The 26,824-nt window shown below is 36.3% G+C and overlaps 2 protein-coding genes and 1 long non-coding RNA gene across 3 annotated transcripts in view; 1 reads left to right on the top strand and 2 right to left on the bottom strand.

Annotated features, from left to right (window-relative positions):
• The window catches only part of LOC115216668 (alpha-(1,3)-fucosyltransferase 10-like), a 25,319-nt gene extending 7,988 nt beyond the window's left edge, over positions 1–17,331 (top strand). The window contains exons 2-6 of the mRNA XM_029786170.2: positions 3,082–3,136; positions 6,051–6,223; positions 9,677–10,080; positions 12,158–12,332; positions 14,739–17,331. Of these exons, the coding sequence (XP_029642030.1) occupies positions 3,082–3,136; positions 6,051–6,223; positions 9,677–10,080; positions 12,158–12,332; positions 14,739–15,236 (1,305 nt within the window). The 3' untranslated portion in view covers positions 15,237–17,331. The remainder of the gene's footprint in view (positions 1–3,081; positions 3,137–6,050; positions 6,224–9,676; positions 10,081–12,157; positions 12,333–14,738) is intronic.
• Positions 17,332–18,466: 1,135 nt separating this feature from the next.
• On the bottom strand, positions 18,467–19,969 carry LOC118765115. The gene is made up of 2 exons (XR_005000963.1): positions 18,870–19,969; positions 18,467–18,830 (listed from the first exon to the last, which is right to left on the bottom strand). It is a non-coding gene; the product is annotated as an uncharacterized LOC118765115 (long non-coding RNA).
• A 3,194-nt stretch (positions 19,970–23,163) lies between these two features.
• The window catches only part of LOC115216607 (piwi-like protein 1), a 47,062-nt gene continuing 43,401 nt past the window's right edge, over positions 23,164–26,824 (bottom strand). Inside the window, exon 21 of the mRNA XM_029786082.2 lies at positions 23,164–24,963. Coding sequence (XP_029641942.1) covers positions 24,877–24,963 — 87 coding nt within the window. The 3' untranslated portion in view covers positions 23,164–24,876. The remainder of the gene's footprint in view (positions 24,964–26,824) is intronic.

Raw genomic sequence — 26,824 nt, 5'->3', positions numbered from 1 at the left:
TTATACATGCTCTGATACCGTCAGTATCTACATATCAAATTTGAGTACAATAGGATGGAGGATGCCCAAGATCCTAGAAGACATACACACAGACAGACAGAATGGATTTTATATAATAGATATGCATATATATATATATATATATATATATATATATATATATGACAGTATGTGTCACCATCCTCCTCCCATATATATATGTGTGTGTGTGTGTATGTATATTTATGTGTGTGTGTGTATGTATATTTATGTGTGTGTGTGTATGTATATTTATGTGTGTGTGTGTGTGTATGTATATTTATATATGTGTGTGTGTGTGTGTATGTATATTTATGTGTGTGTGTGTGTGTATGTATATTATGTGTGTGTGTATGTATATTTATATGTGTGTGTATGTATATTTATATGTGTGTGTGTGTATGTATATTTATATATGTGTGTGTGTATATATATATATTATGTGTGTGTGGTGTATGTATATTTATGTGTGTGTGTGTATGTATATTTATGTGTGTGTGTGTGTATGTATATTTATATATGTGTGTGTGTGTGTGTATGTATATTTATGTGTGTGTGTGTGTATGTATATTTATGTGTGTGTGTATGTATATTTATATGTGTGTGTATGTATATTTATATATGTGTGTGTGTGTATGTATATTTATATATGTGTGTGTGTGTATGTATATTTATATATGTGTGTGTGTGTATGTATATTTATATATATATGTGTGCGTGTATGTATATATATGTGTATATATGTATGTATATATGTAAATATGTATATATATGCATATATGGGTATATGTATATATACAGTGGGAGTAATAAATATTCGTACATGTCAAAATTCTTTATTTAATTTCTAATGAACATAAATGGGATATACCAATACTATATTTGCATACACATGCATAAACTAAGAATATGCAAAAGAAACTAATAAATTATAGTAACTAATGAATTTATATACAATTATAAATATTTTGGGGTGAAAAAAGTACTCGTACAGAATAAATTTATGATTTTCTATGCCACAAAATGCTGTTCAAATAATTTTTTTTCTACTAGAACTTTCTCGTTTGTTCCAATAATCTTATCAGTTGTCATCTTTAAGTGTCAAAACGCTAGCTTCTTCATTCAGCACTGAGACAACATAAAGTAGTATCGTAATAATGGCAAAAAGTAAAGAATTTACAAATTCAGTGAAAAATTTAATTATTGAACAGTGGAAAGCAGGTAAAAGTTACAGGAATATACCAGAGACCCTTTGTATTCCATTTTCTACCATATCTTCATTTATTCAAAGATATAAAAAAGTCGGGAACTGTTGAAAACAGAATAAGATCCGGTGCACCATGCAAGATTTCCCCTGATCTTTAAGAAAAATGAAGTGAAGAATCGAAAAAAAATGCAATGATCACCAGAAAGGAGTTGCTAGAAGATTTGTTAGCTTCAGGGACTAAGTTACACTACGAACAATCAGCAATGAACTGAAGTCACGCTCTCCTAGAAAAACACCACTGTTAACTAAAAGGCATAGGGATGCCCGTTTAAAATTTGTTTATGAACATAAAGATAAATCTGATACATTCTGGGAAAATGTTCTATGGACAGACAAGTCGAAAATTGAATTGTTTGGAAGAAATTCGCGTAGCCATGTTTGGAGGAAAGATGGTACCACCTATTCGCCATAAAACACAATTCCTACCATTAAGTTTGGAGGTGGCAACATCATGGTGTGGGGGTGTTTCTCTGCAAAGGGTACTGGCAATTAACATGTGATAGATGGTAGAATGAATGCAGAGATGTACCAAAATATTTTGAACAATAATTTATGGGACTCTGTAGAAAAGCTCCAGCTTTGTGAAGGGTAGGTTTTACAACAGGATAACGACCCTAAGCACACGGTGAAGTCTATCAAAAAATGGATTGTTGATCACAATATAAAATTATTAGAATGGCCAAGCCAGTCCCCTGGCTTAAACCCCATTGAAAATTTGTGGTGTTATTTGAAAATTACAATTCATTCAAGAGTCCCAAAGTGCATTGCAGATTTGAAAAAAATTTGTCAAGAAGAATGGGAAAAAATTCCTAATGAAACATGCAAGTCATTGATTAAGAACTACAAGAGATTGGTTGAAGTGGAACTGAATAATGGTTATGCTATGAAGTATTAAATCAGAATTATCAGTTATTTATGTTCTGTACAAATACTTTTTTCACCCCTAAATATTTATAATTGTATATAAATTCATTAGTTACTATAATTTATTAGTTTTTTTTTGCATATTCTTAGTTTATGCATGTCTATGCAAAGATAGTATTGGTATATCCCATTTATGTTCATTAGAAATTAAATAAATAAATAATTTTGACATATACGAATATTTATTTCCCTCCCACTGTATATATATATATATATGGGTCAAAAAGTTGAGGTTTCAATGATGTGCTTGTTTATTTTTAGTCTGACATCGTAGGGTAAGTGTGAAAGGCTGAATATGGTCAGGCATATAAAACAGGTGTAAAATTTGAGTCGGCTATGGCCAGTTTAGATGCTAAAGAGTTAACCGCCTCAAAAAATTAAGAAGAATCTTCAAGCATCAAACTGCATCAAGAAGTTTATAGGAGAAAACCAATGTCCTCTTTGCTATAAGAGAAAAATATTACTTCCTTCATTATCATTTGTTTTAACATGTTATAAAACATTTCATCGTTTAGCATTCGCTTTCCATGCTGGCATGGGTTGGACGGTTCAACTGGGGTCTGGGAAGCCAGAAGGTTGCACCAGGCTTAGTCTGATCTGGCAATGTTTCTATGGCTGGATGCCCTTCCTAACGCCAACCACTCCATGAGTGTAGTGGCTGCTTTTCACGTGCCACCGGCACAGGTGCCAGACGAGGCTGGCAAACGGCTACGATCAGATGGTGCTTTTTACATGCCACCGGCACGGAGGCCAGGCGAGGCTGGTAATGGCCACGATCGGATGGTTCTCTTATGTGCCACCGGCACTGGTATCACAGCTACGATTTCCATTGATGTTGATCGATTTTGATTTTGTTTTTTTTTTAATTTCAGATGCTTATCACTGGAGAGGAGAAGGTCTTCATCAATGAACCCATGGTTTTCAAAGGTATGAATTTTCACCTTTTCTTTTATCAGGTATTTTCCATTATCCTTGTCCAACTATTTTTCCTTGTTGAGATTGTTTGGAAATACCTGTAATACAAATTCTGAACTATCCTAACACTAAATTGATTCATCTGTAAGCCTAATAGATTCAGATTTCATTTCTTTTATTCTTCCGAAATCATCTTTAAGTTACCCTTACTGCCCATATCCCTTCATCATCGTCAGTCTGTTTGAATGAAACATCGATCATCAAGCAAATAAATTACACCTTGATATGTAATTTCTGTCTGTCCATCCATTTTCTCCACATGCTATTCCTGGAAGGGTCGCGGGAGTAGAGTCCTCAGGCACCTCCTCCGGAGTGTGGGTGGGGGTCTTGTCACAAGCAACAATCATTAGAGTTTCTGGTTGGATTCCAAAACCATGGATATTATCCAACCATCTCACTCTTGATCTACACTTAGGTCTCCTGTAGTGATGATATAAATCTAATTACAAAACAAAGTATTTTTAATCTTTTACTTGTGTTAGTCATTGGACTGTGGCCATGCTGGGGCACATCCTTGAAGGGTTTAGTTAAACAAATCATCCCCAGTACTTATCTTTAAGTACTAGGTATTTCTATTCTTTAAGTACTGGGTACTTATTCTATTCTATAGAATAAGCATTTCTGTTCTTTAAGTATTTATCTTTAAGTACTGGGTACTTACTCTATCAATCTCTTTTTGCTGAACTGTTAAGTTCCAGGAATGTAAACAAACCAACACCAATTGTCAAGTAGTGGGTCTTTCAGTTCCAGACCTTTTAAGGTCTAGCCACTGACCACGCAAGACATAACCAGTTCCAGTGACAATGCCAGACGGCAGCACCCGTCCAACAGTATTACAGCAACCTCCATTTTCATCACCGCCATCATCTTCTTAACATCATCAACATCATCTCTCTACATACACAGCTCAACCAGCAACTCACCCAAGTTCCAGTACTTCATTGTTCGTGAATTACTTCACCATAGATCAACAGCTAATATACTACCTAGTGACCCTCACACCACGACCTCACAAACGACATGTACCTACAACTGGCTCAGCATCATGGCCACAACATCTTGATACAGTATTTCAACTACCATGTACAATTGACTACAAACTGGTATTCTCGTTCTTGTGTCTTTGAACTTCTCACTTTGATGCTTATACTCTTTCACTGTCTGCTTCTTCATTGCCATTCTTCTATGTTCTTAACACACACGCATACATCTAGGCTTACACACATACATTTTGTTCTTGTGACGGTTTGTCTGTTATTCTGTATACATGATGCACACACAGTCACACATGTTTACATATCAATAGATCTTCCCTTAAACATTCTAAGAAAAAAAAAATTGTCAAGTAGTGGAAGGGAACAACACACACATATATAGGTGCAGGCATGACTGTGTAGTAAGAAACTTGTTTCCCAACTACACTGTAAAGTGGTTGGCATTTGGAAGGACATCCACCTGTAAAAACCATTCCAAAACTAACCTCGATTGTGCAAGTGCCATGTAAAAAACAATTGGCCCACTCTATAGATTGGTTGGTGTTACAAAGGGCATCCAGTTGTAAAAACCCTGCCAAAACAGACCCAGAAGCTTGACACAGGCTCCTGCCTGGCTAGCTCCTGTCAAACTGTCCAACCCATGCCATCATGGAAGGAGGGTGTTAAACAATGATGATGGTCCTGGATTCAATCCCACTGTGTGGCACCTTGGGCAAGTGTCTTCTACTATAGCCTCAGGCTGACCAAAGCCTTGTGAGTGGATTTGGTAGTTGGAAACTAGAAGCAGCCCATCATACATATGTGTATATTTGTGTGTGAGTGTTAGTATGTTTGTGCCTCCTTGTCTTCATATGGCTGTAAATGAGTGTCACTGTCACACAGGCAGTGTCATTCATTTCCAATATTCTGGGAGAAGATGTCTGGCCTGGGGGGAAATATTACTTTGCTTGTGAAGGTTGGTGACAGGAAGGGTATCCAGCAATAGAAAACCATTTCAGTCATGGAAAAATGGATGTTAAAATGATGATGATACACAATGGGCTTCCTTATAGTTTCAGTCTACCAAATTCATTCACAAAGGTATTGTTTCAGCCCAGTGCTATAACAGAAGACAACTCATCCAAGGTACCATCCAATGGGACTGAACTTGGAAGAAACATTTTGATTTCACCCTAATGCCTGTGACATCAGAGATGCAAAAATCACAGCTGTTGAAAATTTGGTTGCAAACTTTAGCATGATACCAAGTTTTCCATTTCATATGAAAATGGATGTGTTGATCTTTCAAATCCCAAATATATTGTGATAAAATAATGTCTAGATGCCCCGTGGGAATTCTGAAAGTGAGTATGCTGGTTTTAATTTGAACAGATTCATTTGTGTCGCATAAAAATGGCTGTTATTAAGAATCGAAAAAGACTGAAAGTTTGTTGATGTTCATTAATGGTTATCTTGTATCCCTTTACTAATTAGCTGGGTCAAAAGGTAAAGTGTTCTTATGGTACAAGTACAATATTGATTTTCTGAAACCATCAGTTCCAAAGCCTTTCCAGATTACTATTTTTTCAAACCCAGGGAATGGTCACCTTGGTCAACACTATTAAATGTACTTAAATAATGAATTACATAAACTTTTCTCAACAACACTAAGAGTAAAAGATGTTTTTTATATGACACCTTCTACCAGTGTCCGAAGTTTGAAAGTGTTTAGTTACAAAAAATTAATTTCTCGATCTGCTGTTCAAAGAGAAAAGATCCGTTTTCCCCACCATTTAAAGTTCAGTCAGATTTATAACTTCTCATTAAAAGTATCATATATTTTTGAAAGAATTTGTTTAGCTCTAACATGCTTGGCTTGTATTAAATTCCAGAAGTTGACCATCATAAATTAGGCTCTGCAGATGCCCTTCAAGAAAACATTGCTCATCCAATTATAGTGTGGTGGACTAAATTCACTGGTGAACAGTTCAATGTTTTGAAGTGCAAGAATGTCACTTGTGTGTTCACCGAAGACAGACATTATAAATATCACCCAAACACAAAGGTAAGTGGACCGAATCATTTTCTTCTTTTCACTCCTGATCTCCTTTCAAATTAACTAACTTTATATACATGACACAACTGTCATGTCACTCTGTCTTTATAATCCAAAGACTTGTCTTTTACTAATCTGCAAGTGCTTTAAAGTTCTGAAAAATGTAGTTTTCATTGTTTGTGTGCCATTTGTGCATCAGGCTTGTGATTTTATTCACCATGAATTACATAAAAAGAATAATAGATATTTTGCCTGAGTTTGTATGTGCTGGGCACTGCCCCGACACCCATACTGACCCCTGTCAAGCATTCCCCATATCTCATCACCCTACTCACCCCTCACCCAACAACCATCCCTCCTTGACACATTACCTCCTCTAACCCTTTGTACTACAAGTTATTGCCTTCGTTCATTCCTTCCTTCCTTCCCTCATGCCTCCAGCTAACCCCCCTTTCTCTTAACACATTGCATATTGGCTATCATTCCCACTCTCATGTCTCACCATAGCTACTCCTTATATACCTCCACATCTCTCTCCCCACTACTCCTATGCTTTACTCATCATTTTCTTCTCCCTAAACTATAATCCTTGAGCCACCCTCATCTCTCTTTCTTCCCATACTGATATTTCCCATCGTCGCACAACCATTCCAGTTCATCACTCACTAAATTTACCTCTACCCCACCTCATACAACTTCTACCCATCCGGTACACACCTTCCTCCTGATCTTCTGCCTATATCATCTGTTGCTTTTTGAGGGTCTTGCTCTGGCACCCCATCTCTGCTATCTTACCCTTTTTCCAGATACTCCTACCCACCCATATATAAATGCAGCGCAGCCATATATCTTCTTAATAGCAAGACACATTTCTACCTCTGCTTCTCCCTAGTATAAAATCTCTCTACTTTCTCAAATAATCCCACCACAACCACTCAGTTGAGAAGGCAGCTCTTCTTTTTACCTGTTGTTCTTTCTTGTCTTGAAAGTTACTCAAAAGCTCCACTAGTGCCAGTGGCATGAAAAAAAAACTTACCTAGTGCTTCCTCTTTTGCCTCTTCTCAAGACTGTCCTCTATCTGATGAAGTGCCATGCTCAAAATATCATTTCTACTCCAATTTTTCCATCTAAAACTTTCACTAAGCATTAATCTAATATATTTATTTTAAGGCAGGGAGCTGGCTGAATCGTTAGCACCCTAGGCAAAATACTTAGCAGTATTTCATCTGCCACTACGTTCTGAGTTCAAATTCCACCAAGGTCGACTTTGCCTTTCATCCTTTCGGGGTTAATTAAATAAGTACCAGTTACGCATTGGGGTCGATGAAATTGACTTAATCCCTTTATCTGTCCTTTTTTGTCCCCTCTATGTTTAGCCCCTTGTAGGCAATAAAGAAATAATTAATCTAATATATTTACTGTATACATCTAATTGACTTTAGTTGTTTTTTCCTGTTCTTGGATTTGCACATGCAGACATACTATGCTATTTACAGGTACTCTCTCTCTCTCTCTCTCTCTCTCATCTATATATATATATATATAGAGAGAGAGAGAGAGAGAGATCAGATCAGATCAGAGATACCCGGCATTGCTTGGGATTAAAATGGCATATTTTGTATATATATTACAGTTATATTGAAACAGGTGATATGGGAAAGTGCAGCATTGACGACAAAACATTTGTAGAGTAAATGATGGGCTAATTTGACTAAGTGACATGTCATGCCTCTGTTTGGAGTATTGCAGGCCCTAACCTGTCATGGAAATTGGGGGTGGGAGGTATGTGATTTTTGAATGCACCAAAAAGCTGTCAGTGAATATGCTCTCATTTGCAGCAGTCAGCACTGCATCTAATACAACCCATTGTCTGAAGTTTTGACACCTCCTTCAGGTTTGTTGTCTTACATCATGCCTAAAGTAAATTTGGAAGAAGTATAAGTGTTCATTTGCGGGTAACAAGGAAGCAATGAGGTGATAGACTTGCCCTTAAACATTGGTGTAAATCCACGTTCAACTATCTCCTTAGATGCCCCAAACAATGTTGTTTGAAATGCAGAATTGTATTATCTGATATTGTTCAGAAAATCCTTTGACTAAATGGAAGTGCCTTCCAGAAAATATATATGAGGTTGAGGAGGAGCAGGTAATGCTGGTAATCTTACCTTACTGCCTGAGCAGCATGTGCCATTAATTCATTTGGAAATTTGGGGCAAGTATCATCTCCCATCTGTATTGAGACTCCATCTGACATGCTACACACACACACAGTGAATTTTGTAGATAAAAGTGAAACAGTATTATACTGCTGAAAAAAAAATCAGGAGGATTGTATAGGGAAGGGCTGCAGCCCCCTATATGGGCAAGGGCCAAAATTTGACCTCCTGCTAGAACCTTCCCTGAGTAATGAAAAACCTTCATGCCAAATTTGGTACAGATTGATCCAGCAGTTTGGCTGTGCATAGAGGAAACACACACATACACAGTGAATCTTATAGATATAGATAGTGTGTATACTAAATATATATATACTACAATAAGAAAACGGAGGGGATCAAGAAGTGGTATTCATCAACTTTTAGACATTATATTATGTCTATTTATTTTTTAAAAAATACCATTATAACAATATACATACATGTATAGCATATTATGCTTTACATATATTGTATATATAAAGCATAATATGCTATACATGTATGTATATTATTATAATCATTTTATTTTTAAATAAATAGACATAATATAATGTTTAAAAATTGATGAATACCACCTCGTGATCCCCTCCATTTTCTTATTGCTGTATAAATTAAAGGTAAAAAACTTTTTTTACCCTCACCCATTTATTACATTCAGTACTGTAATTGCCATGCAAATAAAAAAAAACAATTGTGCATTAATAATTGGGTATTCTACCAGCAGTATATTGGATAGATATTATCCCTTAGTTGGTTGGATTAACAACCTCTAACTCTTTTGGAATTATATATATATTATATTTATATATATTTACAGGTTCTATATATATAATATATATATATATATATATATATATATATATCATCATCATCATCGTTTAACGTCCGTTTTCCATGCTAGCATGGGTTAGACGGTTCGACCGGTTCTGGGAAACCAGGAGGCGGCACCAGGCTCCAGTCTGATCTGGCAGTGTTTCTACAGCTGGATGCCCTTCCTAACACCAACCACTCCGTGAGTGTAGTGGGTGGTTTTTATGTGCCAGGGGGTGCTGGCAACGGCCATGATCAGTTGGTGCTTTTTACGTGCCAATAAATAAAGTGTGGCTGTGTGGTTAAGAAGTTTGCTTCCCAAGCACATGGTTTTGAGTTTGGTCCCACTGCATGGTTCTATGAGCTTGTACCTTTTGCAATAGCCCCAAAATTATCTTGTATTTAAACAAAGGATATCACTGATGCTTTTCTTTTTTTTTCTCAAATTTTGTAGGTTTTTATGTTTTATGGCACAGATTTCACTCCCAATGATTTACCTTTGCCAAGAAAACCTCATCATGAATGGGCACTTTTACACGAAGAGTCACCAAAGAACAATTACCTCTTTTCTCACAAACCCATCATGACTTTGTTTAATCATACGTGTACGTTTCGACGAGAATCAGACTACCCCATTTCCACACAGCATTTACCTACACTTGAATGGCTTCAAGATACAACTTATCTCCTACCAACATCGGAAAAGACAAGATACCAAAGTGAACTTGCTCCCATTTTATATGTTCACAGTGACTGTGACACTCCCTCCGACAGGGACACCTATGTGAAATATTTACAGAAATATATGAAAATTGATTCGTATGGCAGCTGCCTCCATAACAAAGATTTACCAAAGCAGTAAGTAGCCTTTTATGTATATACTTTCGTTTATCAATTTTTTTTTCTTTAACACTTAGGAGACAGCAAGGCTGGTCTCTTGGCTGAAAAAAATCAAACAACAAAGAAGACAATTGGGGCCAGTCTGTTGGCCGAATGGTACAAGCCTCAAGATTAGCTGGCTGGTTTTCATACCAGCCAATTAGATTGGGCCTTTCAAAGGTGGCTTCCAAGGGGCTTCATTGAAAGAAAAATGACAATGCTATTCAAAAGAAGACTTGTTTTTTCTAGCTCAGAGCTGAGAAAACTAATACGGAGAGTACAGGAGGCGGTCGAAAAAGCCAGCTTCTATATATGGTTGAAGTGGGAAGACCAAAAATGGCTTGAAAGTCATAACATTCCGGTAGGAAAATAACATCACTAGGTGAGACAAGCTGACACTGATTTAGCTTCGCTGATTGACAGGCGACTGTCTCGTTTAGAGAATGCGAGGGCTAAGACTATGCGCCTTCATTGGTCAGTTAAAGTTGAGACAGTGTCATGTGACAACTTGCTAGGGCTGTCTGCTGGAGCCTAGCGGCAGGTATTTAAAGGGAAAAAAATTTGACAAGGCAGTCAGTTGCCCGCTGACACTCGTTGATGCTACATCGAAGAGGCCAGGGAACAGAAGAAAGAAGACATGCACCAAACACCAGAGCTGAAGACACCTTCGAAAGAGGGGGGCCCTGCCACATCAAAACGGTAGAGGAGTAGGGGCCGAAACCTGACGTAGTTCCTCTTGATGATGTCTTCAGCTAACTGGATCCTATAAAGGAGCTGTTGTGGTAGAAGACCACGAAACATGGTTGAAGTTCCTATATACTGTGGTTTTACATCGATTGTTTTTTTTTTGTGTTCCAGGTGAGCATCATGAACTTTAACCATGTCCGACAGTGACACTGATGAAAATATCCTTAACGAGTCCCATTTCTCCCAGCCTAGTTGTCAGTTTGACACTAAAACTGGTGAAAACAACCAGGAAAGTAAGGGAGAAGATCAAAATGACGATGGTGATGATAATGTTGTGAATCCTTGGTTTAGGATACTGAACTCAATAGCTCGTTTGAATAGATGTTGAGATTTCAGTTGGATTCATTAAGGTTGTTTTAGTTCATTTAATTTCCTACAAGAATATATTTAGCTTTTACTCTTTTATTCGTTTCAGTCATTTGACAATGGCCATGCTGGGGCACTGTTTTTAGTCGAACAAATCGACTCCAGGACTTATTGTTTGTAAGCCTAGTACTTATTCTGTCAGTCTCTTTTGCCGAACTGTAAGTTACGGGGACATAAACACACTAGCATCGGTTGTCAAGCGACATTGGGGGTACAAACACAGACACACAATCATACATATACACACATATATATATATACGACTCCACTGAGAATTGATGTCTCTTCAGAGTGAGCACCATTGCCTACAACTGTCTGACTCCTGCCATTCAGAAAATCATGCAGCCACTCTCCCAGTTTCCCAGTAATATATATATCATTATCATCATTTAATGTCCATGTGCCTTGCTGGCATGGGTTAGCTGGTTTGACAAGATCTGATGGCCCCAAGGACTACATTGTGCTCTAATGTCTGCTTTAAGCATAGCTTCTACAGCTGAGTATTTGTGTGTGTGTGTGTGTGTGTGTATTTGTTTGCTTCACCACTTGGCAACCAGTGTTGGTTTGTTTACATCCCTGTAATTAAATAGTTTGGAAAAAGAGACTGAGAGAATAAATATGAGACTTTAAAAAAAATAAATAGATAAATACTGGGGATAGTTTGTTTGATTAAATCCTTCAAGGCAGTGCCCCAGCATGGCCACAATCCCACGACTGAAACAAGTAAAAGAAGACACCTTTTTTTTTTCTCTACTCATATATATTTAAAAATAATGTGAAAAAATTTCTGTAATTTTGCCTTCAAAAATAATTTAGTTTCACTCCATATTCCATTTCTTGATATCAAGAGTATGGAATCATATTGAGAAGTTTTGTTTGTGTTTTTAATAATTACTATTCTGTTTGGTTTTTTTCTTAATTATTTCTTTGTTTACCATTTCAGTTTAGTTGACCCAATCAATGGAATGTCTCATAAGGACTTTTACAAGCTTATTGCTAAATACAAGTTTGCTTTTTCAATGGAAAATGGAATCTGTGATGACTATATGACTGAGAAACTGTGGCGCCCTCTTATGGTTGGAACTGTACCGGTAATTCTTGGCTCCAGCAAAGTTAGAGTAAGTCTCTCACTATTCAAAAATAGATTTGTTTACATTATGTAAAACAGATGTAAAAGAAGGAAGTCCCTTTACTACCTTGTGCTACACTAAACATGTTGGGCACAGCCATCTCGTTTCTTAATCAGCTAAACTCAGCCTAATATGGTTAGCTGTTTTATCCAATGATGCAGCTAAAATATCATCATCATCGTTTAACGTCCGTTTTCCATGCTAGCATGGGTTGGACGGTTTGACTGGGGTCTGGGAAGCCAGGAGGCTACACCAGGCTCCAGTCTGATCTGGCTATGTTTCTACAGCTGGATGCTCTTCCTAACGCCAACCACTCCGTGAGTGTAGTAAAAAATTGCTCTTGGCAGTGGCGGGATTCGAACCCACGCCTCCAAAGAGACTGGTGTACAATATATTTCCCTATATAAATCTCAAGCTTTTGCGACATGTTCCTCTAAATATTTTTATTTTGACCATTAAAAATTACCATCAACATGCCCTTTCGATGTTGGGCACTATGCTGTGCTTGTGGAGACTTATCAAGCCAAGTGGAATCATAGTCATAGCTCATGCCAGGGCCTTCTGACTAGCACCTGTGCTGGTGGCACGTAAAAAGCACCATTTGAGTATTTGGCCACATGGAGGCAGTGACGGGTGACCAAGACCTTTGACAATATACCATGCTGTATAAACCTGTCAATCCAAATGAGACCGTAGTCGTGGCCAATGTCAGTGCCAGGTCAATGGTACTCATACCAGTGGCATGTAAAACATCCACTACATTCTCAGAGTGGTTGGCATCCAGGAAGGGCATCCAGTTGTAGAAACCTTGCCAAATCAGATCTGAACTTGGTGCAGCTCCCCAGCTTACTAGTTTTCAGTCAAACCGTCCAACCCATGCCAGCATGGAAAACGGTCGTTAAATGATGATGATTGATGACCTCCATAATCATCATCATTGGTTTATTAAGGCACAGAATGTTAAGTTGGTCAAGATCAGTGGTTGTAAATCTTTTCTCACTCAGCACCCCCTTTCTCTCAATTGTCTTTTATAAAGCCCCCCCCTCCATATTTTGTAAATCAAAAACCACAGCAGATTATTTTATGTTCATAGAAGATGCGTGTTCAAATCCCATGGGCAACCTTAACCTGTTTTTTTTATCCAAGGATTTTTTTAAAACCCAATATTCTACAGGCTATCATTTATAAGTTCCATGGATGATGGTGAATATCTACAGAACAGTTTATTTCAAGTTAATGCTGTTCTCCTTTTTCTATAAACTGATCCAATCAATTAGTCTCAAACCATCCTCAATTTCAATTATCAATTAATTAATTGATAATCAAAAGGATCTTCTTCAGATGTGTTTCTGCTACTCTTTGAGTAATTTATATGCAACACAATTCCTCATTTCTGTAATAAAATAATTATAAAAGGACAAATTTGAAGCAAAGAGTCAACATTTCTGTGCCAAGAACAGTTAGATTAGATGCTTATAACTTTAAAATGTTGACTCTTTGCTTGAGTGGTAAAAGTTGAAACATATCAGATGTAAACAAACTTTAAGTTAGTTCAGATATGTTTTTTAATATGTTTTAACTTCTAAGGGAAATTTCACTGCAGTTTACTGTGGAGAAAAAAAGATTCTTGCTTATGGTAAAAGGTGTAAAAAACACCTTATTTTCTCAGTATAATCCTCTACTGGAGTCCTAGATGCATTTCTGGCTCCTTAAGCTTCCTCAGTAGGAAGATAGATATGATGTTTTTACACCTTTTATCATCTGTGAGAGTCTTTTCCTTCAGTAGACTGCAGTGAAATTACCTTTAGAAGTTAAAATATGTCACAAACCCACTATGCCATATGCCCATGGGCATAGTGGTTAAGAGTGCTGGCTACTAACCCCAAGATTCTGAGTTCAATTCCAGGCAGTGACCTGAATAATAATAATGGTGATGATGATGATAACATTGAAAAATACCTTAGGAATGAAAACCCAGGTTCCAAACTTCCCTAGGATACTTGATGAAGGCTGGAAGGTATATCAGCCAAAATGTATTAACAACAGACAAGATGAGGACAAATATCTGTCAAATGTAGATAATGTCACAAACATATTTGAACTAATTTAAAGTTTTTTTTGTGTTTTTTTTTTTATTTCTCATCACTGCTTAATGCTACTACTATGTCAGGTAGAAAGTTATCCAGAGTTGATGTAGCAACTGGTTGAAGCAGAGATTTGGGTTTAAATTGTACTCAGATCTACCTTGAATCAGCAGCCTGTTCAAAGTAAAGAAAGCTATTTCTCATCTGCTTCATAAAATGTAATCTGGGATAAGCTTCTGTTTTAACCAATCAAAAAAAATGAAGAAATGAAAAAAAATATGTAAATATTTTTGTAACACTTTCTTTACAGGATTTCCTCCCTCATGAAAAGTCAGCTATTATCATTGACGACTTTGACACAGCAGAAAGTCTGGCTAAATATTTACTCTACCTTAACAGAAATGATGAAGAATATGAGAAATATTTACAATGGAAGAAGACTGGTATCACCAACAAATATCTAAAGGATTTGATGGCTCACCGAGAATGGGATACATCAGATGAAGAGGTCATGCATGACAGTGGTATTAGCTACATCGAAGGCTTTCAGTGTTTTGTTTGCCAACGGGTACATGAGAATATGAGACTGGAAAAAGAAGGGAAAATGCCTAAAGTTTACCAGGCTACATTAGAACACTATGGCTGTCCAGCACCAATTCAATTCAATGCTCAAAGTCAAAGAGTTGATTCTGATAAATGGAAATACGAATGGCAACATCATAAGATGATTGCTGAAAAATTGAGACACTCTATAGATAATGGTAACAATTTTACCTGGAAAGATGCTCATATTTTCTTACAGAATTAATAAAGTTATTTATCTACCATCAATCACTACAGTATACACATTCCTTTAAGGTACACAAATACACATTCCTTTACACTGTGTACATATATACACTTACTCTACACATGTTTTTAATAACCCAGGCAAACAACATGTCGAATATCCAGACTCTGCATGTTCTTCAGTTATACATACACACTCACACACATACATATATATGTAATGAATGTATGTAATCATACAAAAGCACACACATACATATACAGAAATATATATCTCTGTAGACACAGGCAAACATGTATATCTATACACACAGACAATCAAAAATCCCATCTACACTTCATCCATTTCAAAGGCACTGTCTAACTTTATAAGGAAAACTTGACAACCATTTAAACTTTGCAGAGATGGTATCAGACTGTCATGTCTGTAACCTTTAATGTCTCTTTTCAAACGTCTCATGATACCTGCCAGTCTTCACCACCTACGTTCACCAACACCATCCTCTGCTAGATACTTAGTGGGGAGGAGAATCTCGTTACATATATTTTTGTTATTTACTCTTACAGCTATTGAGGAATTATCATCGATCTATCGTGTGCGGCGTTATTACAGCACTTCAGTGTTGTAGTAAGAGCCACTGCTAACCTTGTCTTGTTTCCATCTTGTCTCATTCATAACTTCATCGTGATGCCATTTACTTAATATCAGACAATACACTGCTGTTAGAACGATGATATCATCTCTGACGGATTTGTTTATCTGTTGTGGTTTTAAAACCGACATATAGCCAGGGTGAGGTACTGACTGCTAAAAAAGCTGTGCATGGATTGTTGACAAGAGGGATTTTTTGGGGGGGAGGGTGATCTAGATTTTTGTTAGGGTATGTCTAGAGTAATGATACAGGTGGGAAGTTGAGATTTACTCATTCAGGATAATACTTTTTTTTTTACTTGTTTCAGTTACTGAAGTGTGGCCATGCTGGAATAAAAACCATCTTGAAGGTTTTTAGTTGAATAAATCAACACCCTTGCTTATGTTTTTTAATGTCTGTTACTTATTCCATCAATCCCTTTTGCTGAACCTCTAAGTTTTGGGAATGTAAAACAAACTAGCATTAGTTATCAAGCAATGATGGGGTGGTAAACAAACACAATGACACACTCACAAGGCATTGGTCAGCCCGGTGATGTAGAAGACACTTGCCCAAGGTGCCATGCACTGTGACTGAACCTGAAACCACTGGTTGCAAAACAAGCTTCTTAACTACACAGCCATGTCGATTAAAGCTAATTTGAGCAAACTCCTTATTTCATAGTTCTATCCAAATTATGTCTCTGAGATGTTTACTGTCAAGTCAAGATAAGGAAATATGCTAATTAAGGCATTTCCCTGAATCCAGTAGAGTTCTAGTTGTAAGAACTTTTCAACTCAGCAGAGCATGGACATAAAATTCTTAATTATAGTCTTGCTTGTTTAGCTCTAGATTAATCCTGATCAAAGGCATTCCAGCCATGATCATCTCGACTTTATATATATATATATATCAAGGACTACAGAGTCCAATGTGGTCCTCTCGTGTAGGTGGGTGTGATTTGAGGTGAGTTTGTTTACTATTACTAGTATGTTGATCATTTACATGAAGGCTCTTTGCAGAAAAGTAGACTAAGTCAATAAGAATTCAGCATCGTATCAGTTACATATTAGCATCAGCAGGATACAAACTACCAATAATTATTTTGTAAGGCCAACATCATACTCATTCAAATATGAGGACCTCTTTTCTTAATCCTTTTGATACCAACCCTTCTAAGATTGCCCTTGACCGCCTGTTTTAAGGTAATCTAAATTAAAAACCACTCATCAATTGTAAGTTAAATTATGTCAAACTAAAAATAAAGTTAATTTGGAAGAATTAACGATTTTCTGATTTTAAAGAAAATTTGATATGATGAACTATGTTTGAGAGCAATTATAGATCTGAATGTTCACTTCCTTTTCAATTTGCTTCAATATCATGTTAAATAAAGGGGAATAAGACAAGGTTAACACTTTTTTTTCGTTTTTGACTTTCCATGAAAAAAAAAAAAAAAGAAAATATAAATTCAGTCTTCCTGAAATTAGGAGGTCCAGCTTCTAAATATTTCATCAGTCCAACAACACCCATCCTTGAAAGTAAACTGCTGTTTTGAAGAAGAAAAAGTTTTTTTGTGTATTTATATGTATATATGTTTATGTATGTGTATGTACACACGTTTATGTCTGTATACATATATATGTATACATGCATGTATTTATGTATGTATGTATATATAGCAAACATGGATAATTTTTGCTCTTCTCTTCTGAATCTCAAGTCTTTTTATATTGCTCATTTGTACACATTTCCAACATGTGCTAAACTTACCAATAACACTCATTTAGTAGACATTTCATTTCAATTGTTACTTCCAAAACGTTACCTATCTTATCCTCAAACCATTTCACTCGTCAAATCCTACAGTTCTCTGCTTATTACCTCCCACCGAGAACTCTAAGGTCGACGTTCTCATCCAACACATACATACTTAACACATCTATATTGTTCCTAAACGATTAAACCAAAAAAGAAAAAAGATTAAAATTTTAAAATGGAGTCAAAACATTTTCTATATTGCACTTGAGAAATATGAGATACCTCCACATGGGTCATGTGTTAAATATTGCAGCTACTACGAAATACAGATGTCACATAATCAAAATATCTATCAAAAGCTATTTGGTCAGTTTTGACAAATCATTATGTTCTGATGAACCCTTTGTTTCCAACTGTTTATATAAATAATGTCTCTAGGTTATGGCTGTGACAGCATGATAATGCTTCCAAAATGATCTAAACTTCCTTGCCTCTCTTTATTTTTATCTTTTTTTTTACCTTTATTTTCCATGTCTTTGTTTCATGCAGAGACATTCATGTAGATGTATTTGTTTTTTGATTAGAATTTTTTTTTTTAACTTAAAATAAGCTATGTCATTTGAGCTGAAATTAAATAAAATTTCTTTGTTAAACTACATTCTCTGTTATCTTTTACTTGTTTCAGTCATTTGACTGTGGCCATGCTGGAGCACCCTTAAAAAAAAGCAGGGATGTGCATTCACAAAATAAATTCACACAACAAAAAAATATAATCTGGATTTATTCTGAAAATATATACAGTTATTTAAGTGAAGGATGCAAAAAAAAAAAAAAATAAATAAAATAAAAAGGGGAGTAGATTTGTACAAGGAATCAGCATTTCCAATATAATAATTCAAATTAGTAAAAGTTTTATTTACAATTTTCAATCAATTTGACAAATGAGTTTTGTAATGGGGGGGATGTACAAAACAATAAGAATCTGAGTAACTTTCCCAGCTCCGTCATGTTCATGAGATGTCACAAACAACCAAATTGGTCAATTCAGTTATATATGTGCTTCTTGCACCAAGTTAGCCCTACAAGTAATTTTTGCTACCAACTAAAATGCTGGCGCATTTTACAAAAGATTTAAGGCAATATGTTTCTTTTTCTTTAATCTCTCTTAAAATCAGTTTTATTTGAAAAAAGAAAAAAATTTTAAACCAAATTTAATTAGTCTGTTCAACATAACAGCCAAATCTTCCTTTAAAAAAAACTTATCTTAAACCTACTCTACAATGAATGAATAACTTATGCTTAGCCAATGAATTAGTAACTGAAGTACCACCAGCATTGTCTTGGAGGATGCTATAAATTTTTTTGAATTTACAACATTAGCCAGTAATAGTTATGGAATATTTACAAAATGAAAGTGAAGTTATCACAAAATGTGACTGTGATGCAATGACTGCAAAGTAGAAAAACTTAGGATAAGTCTACCAAAAGGTTTAACAGTGAAGTTGTAAAACCAACTAGCATTAACTTTAAATGCTCCTGCCCAGAGAGCAATACAAAGTAGTAATAATGATAATAATAATAAACAAAAATTTAAACTTCAAAGCTTCAACATGTTTTTTTTTAGTCTGTTCAACATAACAGCCAAATCTTCCTTTAAAAAAAAAACTTATCTTAAACCTCTTCGTCCCCCTCACCTAGTTTGTGATTACCTCTAATGTTTAAATTAAAATTAATAATCTTAATGAAGTTCTTATAACATTAGAGGTAACACGAGATTTTAAGAGGTAAATATCTGTCTCAAGCATAAGCCAAAAAAAAAGTTAAAAGAATCTATTACTGCTTAAAATATGGTAACAAATTAGAATGGATATAACATGTCTTGCAATGAAAACAGTTGCGCCCACAGTTAATTAAATGTCATATATCCCTTGGTCAACTATTTATTTCCTCTAGATCCAGTCAATTTTTGCAACCTAACATTTTTAGTTTTTATCTTTATCACTAACTGTATAATAATGTAGATCTCAGCATGTTTAACAGACCATCAGTTATCAACAGTGGCTCCTAGGGCCACATACAGTCCCCAACAGTCTTCCTTCTATAAATATTTTCTCTTTAACTCATTTGTGTTTTACTTTTTTTGGTGTGGGCCCCTAAAAAAAATTGGTCATATATATTTGTGAGGAACATTAGAGAGACATGTGAAAAAGAGATGCAGTACTTACATACACTTTTCATTTTACTCTTTTACTTGTCATGTGACTGTGCCCATGTTGGAGCACTGCCTTTAGTCGAGCAAATCGACCCCAGGACTTATTCTTTGTAAGCCTAGTGCTTATTCTATCGGTCTCTTTTGCCGAACCGCTAAGTTACAGAGACGTAAACACACCAGCATCAGTTGTCAAGTGATGTTGCGGGGACAAACTCAGACACACACCTACCTGCCAAATCCACTCACAAGGCTTTGGTCGGCCCGAGGCTATAGTAGAAGACACTTGCCCAAGGTGCCACGCAGTGGGACTGAACCCGGAACCATGTGGTTTGTAAGCAAGCTACTTATCACACAGCCACTCCTACACCTATATTGAATAGGTTATTAACAAGTCACTGGAAATTGCTATTATATACTATGGCATGCAATTTAATAATAATACTGGCTTCAATTTCTGGCACAAGGCCAGCAATTTCAGGAGAAGGGGTAAGTTAATTACATCATAAAAATAAAACTACTGAATAATAATAATCCTTTCTACTATAGGCACAAGGCCTGACATTTGAGGGGAGAGGGATGGTCATCAAATCAACCCCAGTGCTTGACTGGTACTTTATTCACCCAAAAGGATAAAAGAACAGAATTTGAACTCAGGACATAAATATGGATGAAATTCCACAAAGCATTTTGCCTGGTGTGCTAACAATTCTGCCAGCTTGCTGCCTTTGATGATGACTTCAAATTTTGGCACAAAGCCAGTAATTTCGGGGAAGGGGGTAAGTCAATTACTTTGACACACACCCCTCGTACTCAACTGGTACTTATTTTATCAACCCCGAAGGATGAAAGGCAAAGTCAACCACGGCAAAATCTGAACTCAGAACGTAAAGACAGATGAAATGCCACAATGCATTTCACCCAGCATGATAACAATTCTGTCAGCTCAACACCGTCAGTATTATTATTATTATTATAATCCTACACAAGACACTATCAATCCAATAATACAACCTAAACAAAACACCCACAAATACAAGACACTCTATACAGCATTTATCCAGTGAAATAAACTTCCACCAGCAAGCCAAAAAACCAAAGTATTACACACTCAACACACAAGCAGTGACACAACAAAAGACAGCACCACACTGTAAGGAAAAAAAAAACTAATACAGTACGGGAAGACTTTGCACACTCCCAACAGTAGAAAACATCGCACAATGCTGCACACACCCCAGCAACACGGAGGTGTAGCAAGTTATGCAGTAGAAATTTGCCTCAATCTACCTAATATTGAACAGTTATATAGTAATAATGTATATCTACAAGAGATAGAGTCAATAGAATGAGCCCTACAACTTCACTGATACTTCTGGCATCTATTTAACAATTCCAGGGAGATGGAAAGTAAAAAATGAGCCACCAGTAATATCTGAACTCAAAATGCAAAAACATTACACACTAGGCATGACTGTGTCGTTAAGAAGCATGCTTTACAACCATGAGGTCTCTGGTTCAGTTCCACTGTGAAGCATCTTCTACAATAGCCCTGGGTCAACCAATGCCTTGTGAGTTAACTTGGTGGACAGAAGCCGTGTTTGTGTCTGTCTCCCACCACTGCTTGACAATAGTTATTGATTTGTTTACATACCTGTAACTTAGCAGTTTGGCAAAAGAGACTAATAGAATAAGTGCCAGACTTAAAAATTAAGTAGAGGAGGCATGCGATTTGTTTGACCAAATCTTTCAAGGTGGTGCCTCAGCACAGCCACAGATCAATGACTGGAAGAAAAGGATAAGATAAAGCAAGCAAAAATAACGGTAGCACAATAGAGGCAACTACTATGAACTGTGACAAACCATTATACTGGCAGTGCAACCAACCAGTACATTGCCCAGTCCAGTGCTACTCAAAATGATGGTTTACGGACCGGCACCAGTCCGTGAACCATCAGCTGCCGGTACATGGCAAAGATCCAGTTTGACTGGAGAAAAGGTGAAGAAAGATTGCTAGATTGACCAAAAGTTGCATGCACCATTTTGTTCTCTCACATCGCTGTTTCACTGCATGTGCATGACACCCACCTCCCCTCCTTGTAAATATACAATATTTACGCCACATCTTGTTACTAGAAAGAATAGATACAGACACAGATGCTGTTGCGATAGTCATCTGGCGATGAAGATGGGCAGTGAAGTCAAGTATAACTGCGATTCTTAATAGCGACAACAAAGCTTCAATGGACAATCCAGAGTCCAGCAACAGCAATATGAAGGATTATCATTGCTATTACTACTACTACAATGACTTCTGCTACTGTAGAGATCCAGACAATATACCTTGCTTTAGTTACATCGCTGTACATCGTGAATTCAAACCCAACAAGTTACATACATGAGTGAAAGAAATGGAACATGAAGTAAGCCACAACTAGTTTGTATGTAGATACATGAACAAAGTGGTGAAACATTACATACATGGACACAACAGAGGTGGGTCATGCAACCAGTTACATGTAGGAAAAAGAACCAGCTAACCCAGCAAACATTTTACATATGCGGTTAACACTAATACTGAAGAAAATTCAATACAAAAGTGAACCTCATAAATGGTAGCATTGTTTGTCAGAAGGAAATCAATTTTGGGAATAATATATACTAGGTGTGGGTGAGGATGTTGTGAGGTTAAGAAACTTGCTTCCCAATTACATGGTTTTCGGTTCAGTCCTGCTACACAGCATCAAGAGCAAATGTTTTCTGCTACAGTCCCTGGCCGATCAAAGCCTTGTGATTGGATTTTGTAGACAGGAACTGAAAGAAGCCCACCGTGTGTGTGTGTGTACCTTTGTTTAGACATATTGTGGTTGTTGAAAATGAACATCATCATCATACAAGCAATGCTGTTTGTTTCCTCTCTTCCATCAGTCCTACTACATGGCATCAAGAGCAAGTGTTTTCTACTACGTTCTCTGATTGATCAAAACCTTGTGATTGGATTTGGTAGACAAGAACAGAAAGAAGCCCACCGTGTGTGTGTGTGCGCGTGTGCGTACCTTTGTTTAGACATATTGTGATTGTTGAAAATGAGCATCATCATACAAATGATGCCGATTGTTTCCACTCTTCTATGAAAAACATGTCTAACCACAAGAAAATACTATCTTGCTTGGAAACAGGTGAAGGCTGGCAATAGCAAGGGCATAGAAAATCTGTCTCAACAAATTCCATCTGATCCATGCAAGCATAGAAAGGTGATTGTTAAAAATGAAAAAGAGAAATAACATCATCATGATGGTGATGTATTCATATCAAAAGGAGATGATCAGAGAAACTGGAAAATATGGTCTGTGGAATATGATAGGGAGGTTTTTTTTTTTTTTACTTGCTAAAAATGTAACTTTGTAACCTCATTGCTATCGTAACTGGATTTAGTCAATTAAATGCTAAAATGAGAAATTAAAGAGGTTAAACCCTACAGAGGTGGGAAGTTAGGGACCAACTTTGCCTTTCATCCTTCCAAAGTTAATAAAATAAGAATCAGTCAAATATTGAAGATGAAGAGATGAGGGGTGGTGGGGGTGATCGATTAAATTGATTATAGCCCTCCTCTTCTGCCTCCTCCTAAAAATGAATACTTGAGCCTAGATTAGAAATAATACCTTGAAAGATGGATACGGTTCAACTTTGCTCAGTCCACTACTTTTATGCAGTCAATTTAATTAGCTTTTACCATTTACATTCTGAACATTTGGCATTAAGAACTGGATTGCCAATGAATCAGAAATTTTACTAAAATAGTTTAATCTGGTGAAATGCTGAAAGTTTATTAAATAATTATGCCTTGCATAATTAAAAAAAATTGTTTCTTCAATGTTTCATTCAAATTTTACGCTAATATTTCTTAACTTTAACTTTCAATTAAAAGTTGGCCACAATATCTATTTAAATGCTATATTCATAAAGTGGAAATGTAAGTATATGTGTGTGTGTGACAGACAGACAGATATAGAAAGAAAGAAAAATACAGACACAAAAAAAAAGGGGGGACAGACAAATAGAGAGAAATCTAGAAAAAAAGGGACAGAGTGACATAGAGAAATATAAAAAAACAAAGACATATAGAAAGAAAAATGTGAGGCAGATATTGAGAAAAAAAGGACAGACATGCATAAAGGAAAAGCACAAGACAGATAGAGAGAGAAAAAGAGAGATAGCATATAGAGAATAAAGAGAAAGTCAGAGAGGAAAACAGAAAAAGAGGGAAAGTTGGATAAGAAAACATATATAGAGAGAAAAGAAATATAGACAGCTTGACAGGAGATGCTTAAAACTAGCCTAAATATGTTGGGTTTTAACTTTACCACTTGTCCTTATCAAATGCCAACACAAACTTTACATCTCTATAAAATAAAAGATGATCTAAACAAACACAAAATATATTAAAACTACTTCTAATTACGAAATAAGAAAACAGAATCATAAAAATATAATAGCTTTAATCATGCCCTAAGACAATGCCAGTCAAGTCCTGTGTTTTGGGGATACCTGAGGAATGGATGAAGAACAAAATAAGTCCAAACTCGATTAATGGAGTTTGTTTCCAGCCTTCCCAAATGAAGCATTCCTGTAAATAAAATACAGCCTTCTTTCATTTTTTTAAAAGTCTCTTTAACTCTTTACATTGTCCCAATATTCTTTGGTCAGCTAAAATGCATTGGCATTAGCAAAATATATGAAGAAAATAATGTCCAAGATTTTACAAACAGTCTTTTACAATAGCCAAAAGATTTTGTACAAACCCCTTGGCTACCATTGTAAAAATAAAGACAACTGCTTTTAAATGGTAATAAAAAAAAAAAAATTGGTAAAGGTTCTAAAATTCTGCAGCTGTTGACTTTCTGTAGCTGAAGACATTCTTTGATGAAAATGCTCTCAAGATGATATCAGACATTAAAAGCACAAACATGAGACTAGTAAAAAAAAAAAACAACTCCAAAACAGGATCCATGGCTGGAGACAAACCTTGTGTGTGTCATTTGCTGAATGATGGCTTTTTACAAAAAATAGAGTCTATCTGCCAGACTGTGAGATGGCTCTTTATGAATGTTCTGGCCAACAAGGTAAGCCAATTTATGAGCATACTGCAAAAGAATGAAATAGAAATTATGATTAATACCCAAATATACACAATTCTTGGAGATATTTCAAGGAAATATAAGTGATTAGCTTTTCTTCAATTCGGTGGTTGATAATAAATCAATGCTACATCAACTTTACTCTCTCTATTTCTCTTTTACTTGTTTCAGTCATTTGACTGCAGCCATGCTGGAGCACCGCCTTTAATTGAGCAACTTGACCCCGGGACTTATTCTTTTGTAAGCCCAGTACTTATTCTATCGGTCTCTTTTGCCGAACTGCTAAGTAATGGGGACATAAACACACCAACATCGGTTGTCAAGCAATGCTAGGGGGACGAACACAAACACACATATATACGACGGGCTTCTTTCAGTTTCCGTCTACCAAATCCACTCACAAGGCTTTGGTCGGCCCGAGGCTATAGTAGAAAACACTTGCCCAAGATGCCACGCAGTGGGACTGAACCCAGAACCATGTGGTTGGTAAACAAGCTACTTACCACACAGCCACTCCTGCGCCTATCTCAGTTATTTCCAGTTTTTTTTTTATATGGGTTTCAAGGTACAGTGTGGCTGTGTGGGAAGAAGTTGGCTTCCCAACCACATGGTTTCAGGGTCACACCCACTGCATGGCAAGTGCCATCTATAGTTCCTGGTCAATCAAAGCCTTGTGAGTGGATTTATAAGATGAAAACTGAATGAAACTTGTATGCATGTGCTTTGCTGTTTCCTTGTATTGACATTACATGATAGGTAATAAACATGTGCCACCATCATGCAAGCAGGATCCTATGTTTCAAATCTTCCATAAAAACATGTCTGGTCATGGGGAAATATTACTTTGGAAATAGTGATGCTCATTTACAACCATCGCATGATACTAAGACAAGGGTATACATAAACACACACATATCAACATTTAATGCCCATTTTCTATGCTGGCATAGGTTGAACAGTTTGACAGAAGCACCAAACTCCAGTTGTCTGTTTTGAAAAGGTTTCTGCAGCAGAATGCCCCACCTGATGCCAACCATTCTACAGAGTGTACCAGGTGCTTTTTATGTAGTACCAGCACATACACACACATGCATAACAGGCTTCTTCCAGTTTCTGGCTGCCAAAGCTACGCTGAACACATGGTTAAGAAGCAAGATTCCTAACTGTACAGCCACAAGTATACACCTCCATATAAACAATTAAGGCAAAATACTGTTTAATACCTACAAATTAAAACAGTTAACTAGTATGGGATATTATAAACAGTTCCAAATCTTAAATTATGTCTTCTTCCATGGGTGTAACTGCTAACAACTGCACTATTTCTCCCAAAGGATTATTGATACAAATTACAAGTCTATGCTAATGAATTAATCCCCTCTTACATATATCAACCAATGCTTTATCTTCTGTACCAAGAGCAAGTGGGCTGAGCTGGACTTGGAGTGATGGACATATTGTCCATCACTCTTTCGATAATATGTAAAAATAGGAAATCAATGCTGCATGTTCTACACTGCAGAAATATAGAATCAAGGTAACCTTAGGTCAAAATTGGCATAGTTCACATCTAACTTAATTACACCACCTGATGGAATATATTAAGTCATTTTAAAGTCAAATTTTGTGGTACCATGGCTCACTCAAGCAGAGTGTTGTTATCAACTGAAATGCATCAAGGTATGGTATTCCTTGAAGAAATTTGTTTGGACATCGTTTAAAGAACTTAATAATGGAAAAACAGTTATTTTGCTAAAGCCTTCCAAATTGCTGATCATTTCTAATATCAATTAAAATACATAGAGAGTGTATTGTGTTAGAAGTACAACCACAGACGTGGTTTTAATGAAATCAATAAGAAAAATAA

This window comes from Octopus sinensis, linkage group LG10 (assembly GCF_006345805.1).
Source record: "Octopus sinensis linkage group LG10, ASM634580v1, whole genome shotgun sequence".
Classification (NCBI taxonomy): domain Eukaryota; kingdom Metazoa; phylum Mollusca; class Cephalopoda; order Octopoda; family Octopodidae; genus Octopus; species Octopus sinensis.
Note: the sequence above shows the minus strand (reverse complement) of the source record. Positions and strands in the feature narration are given on the sequence as shown.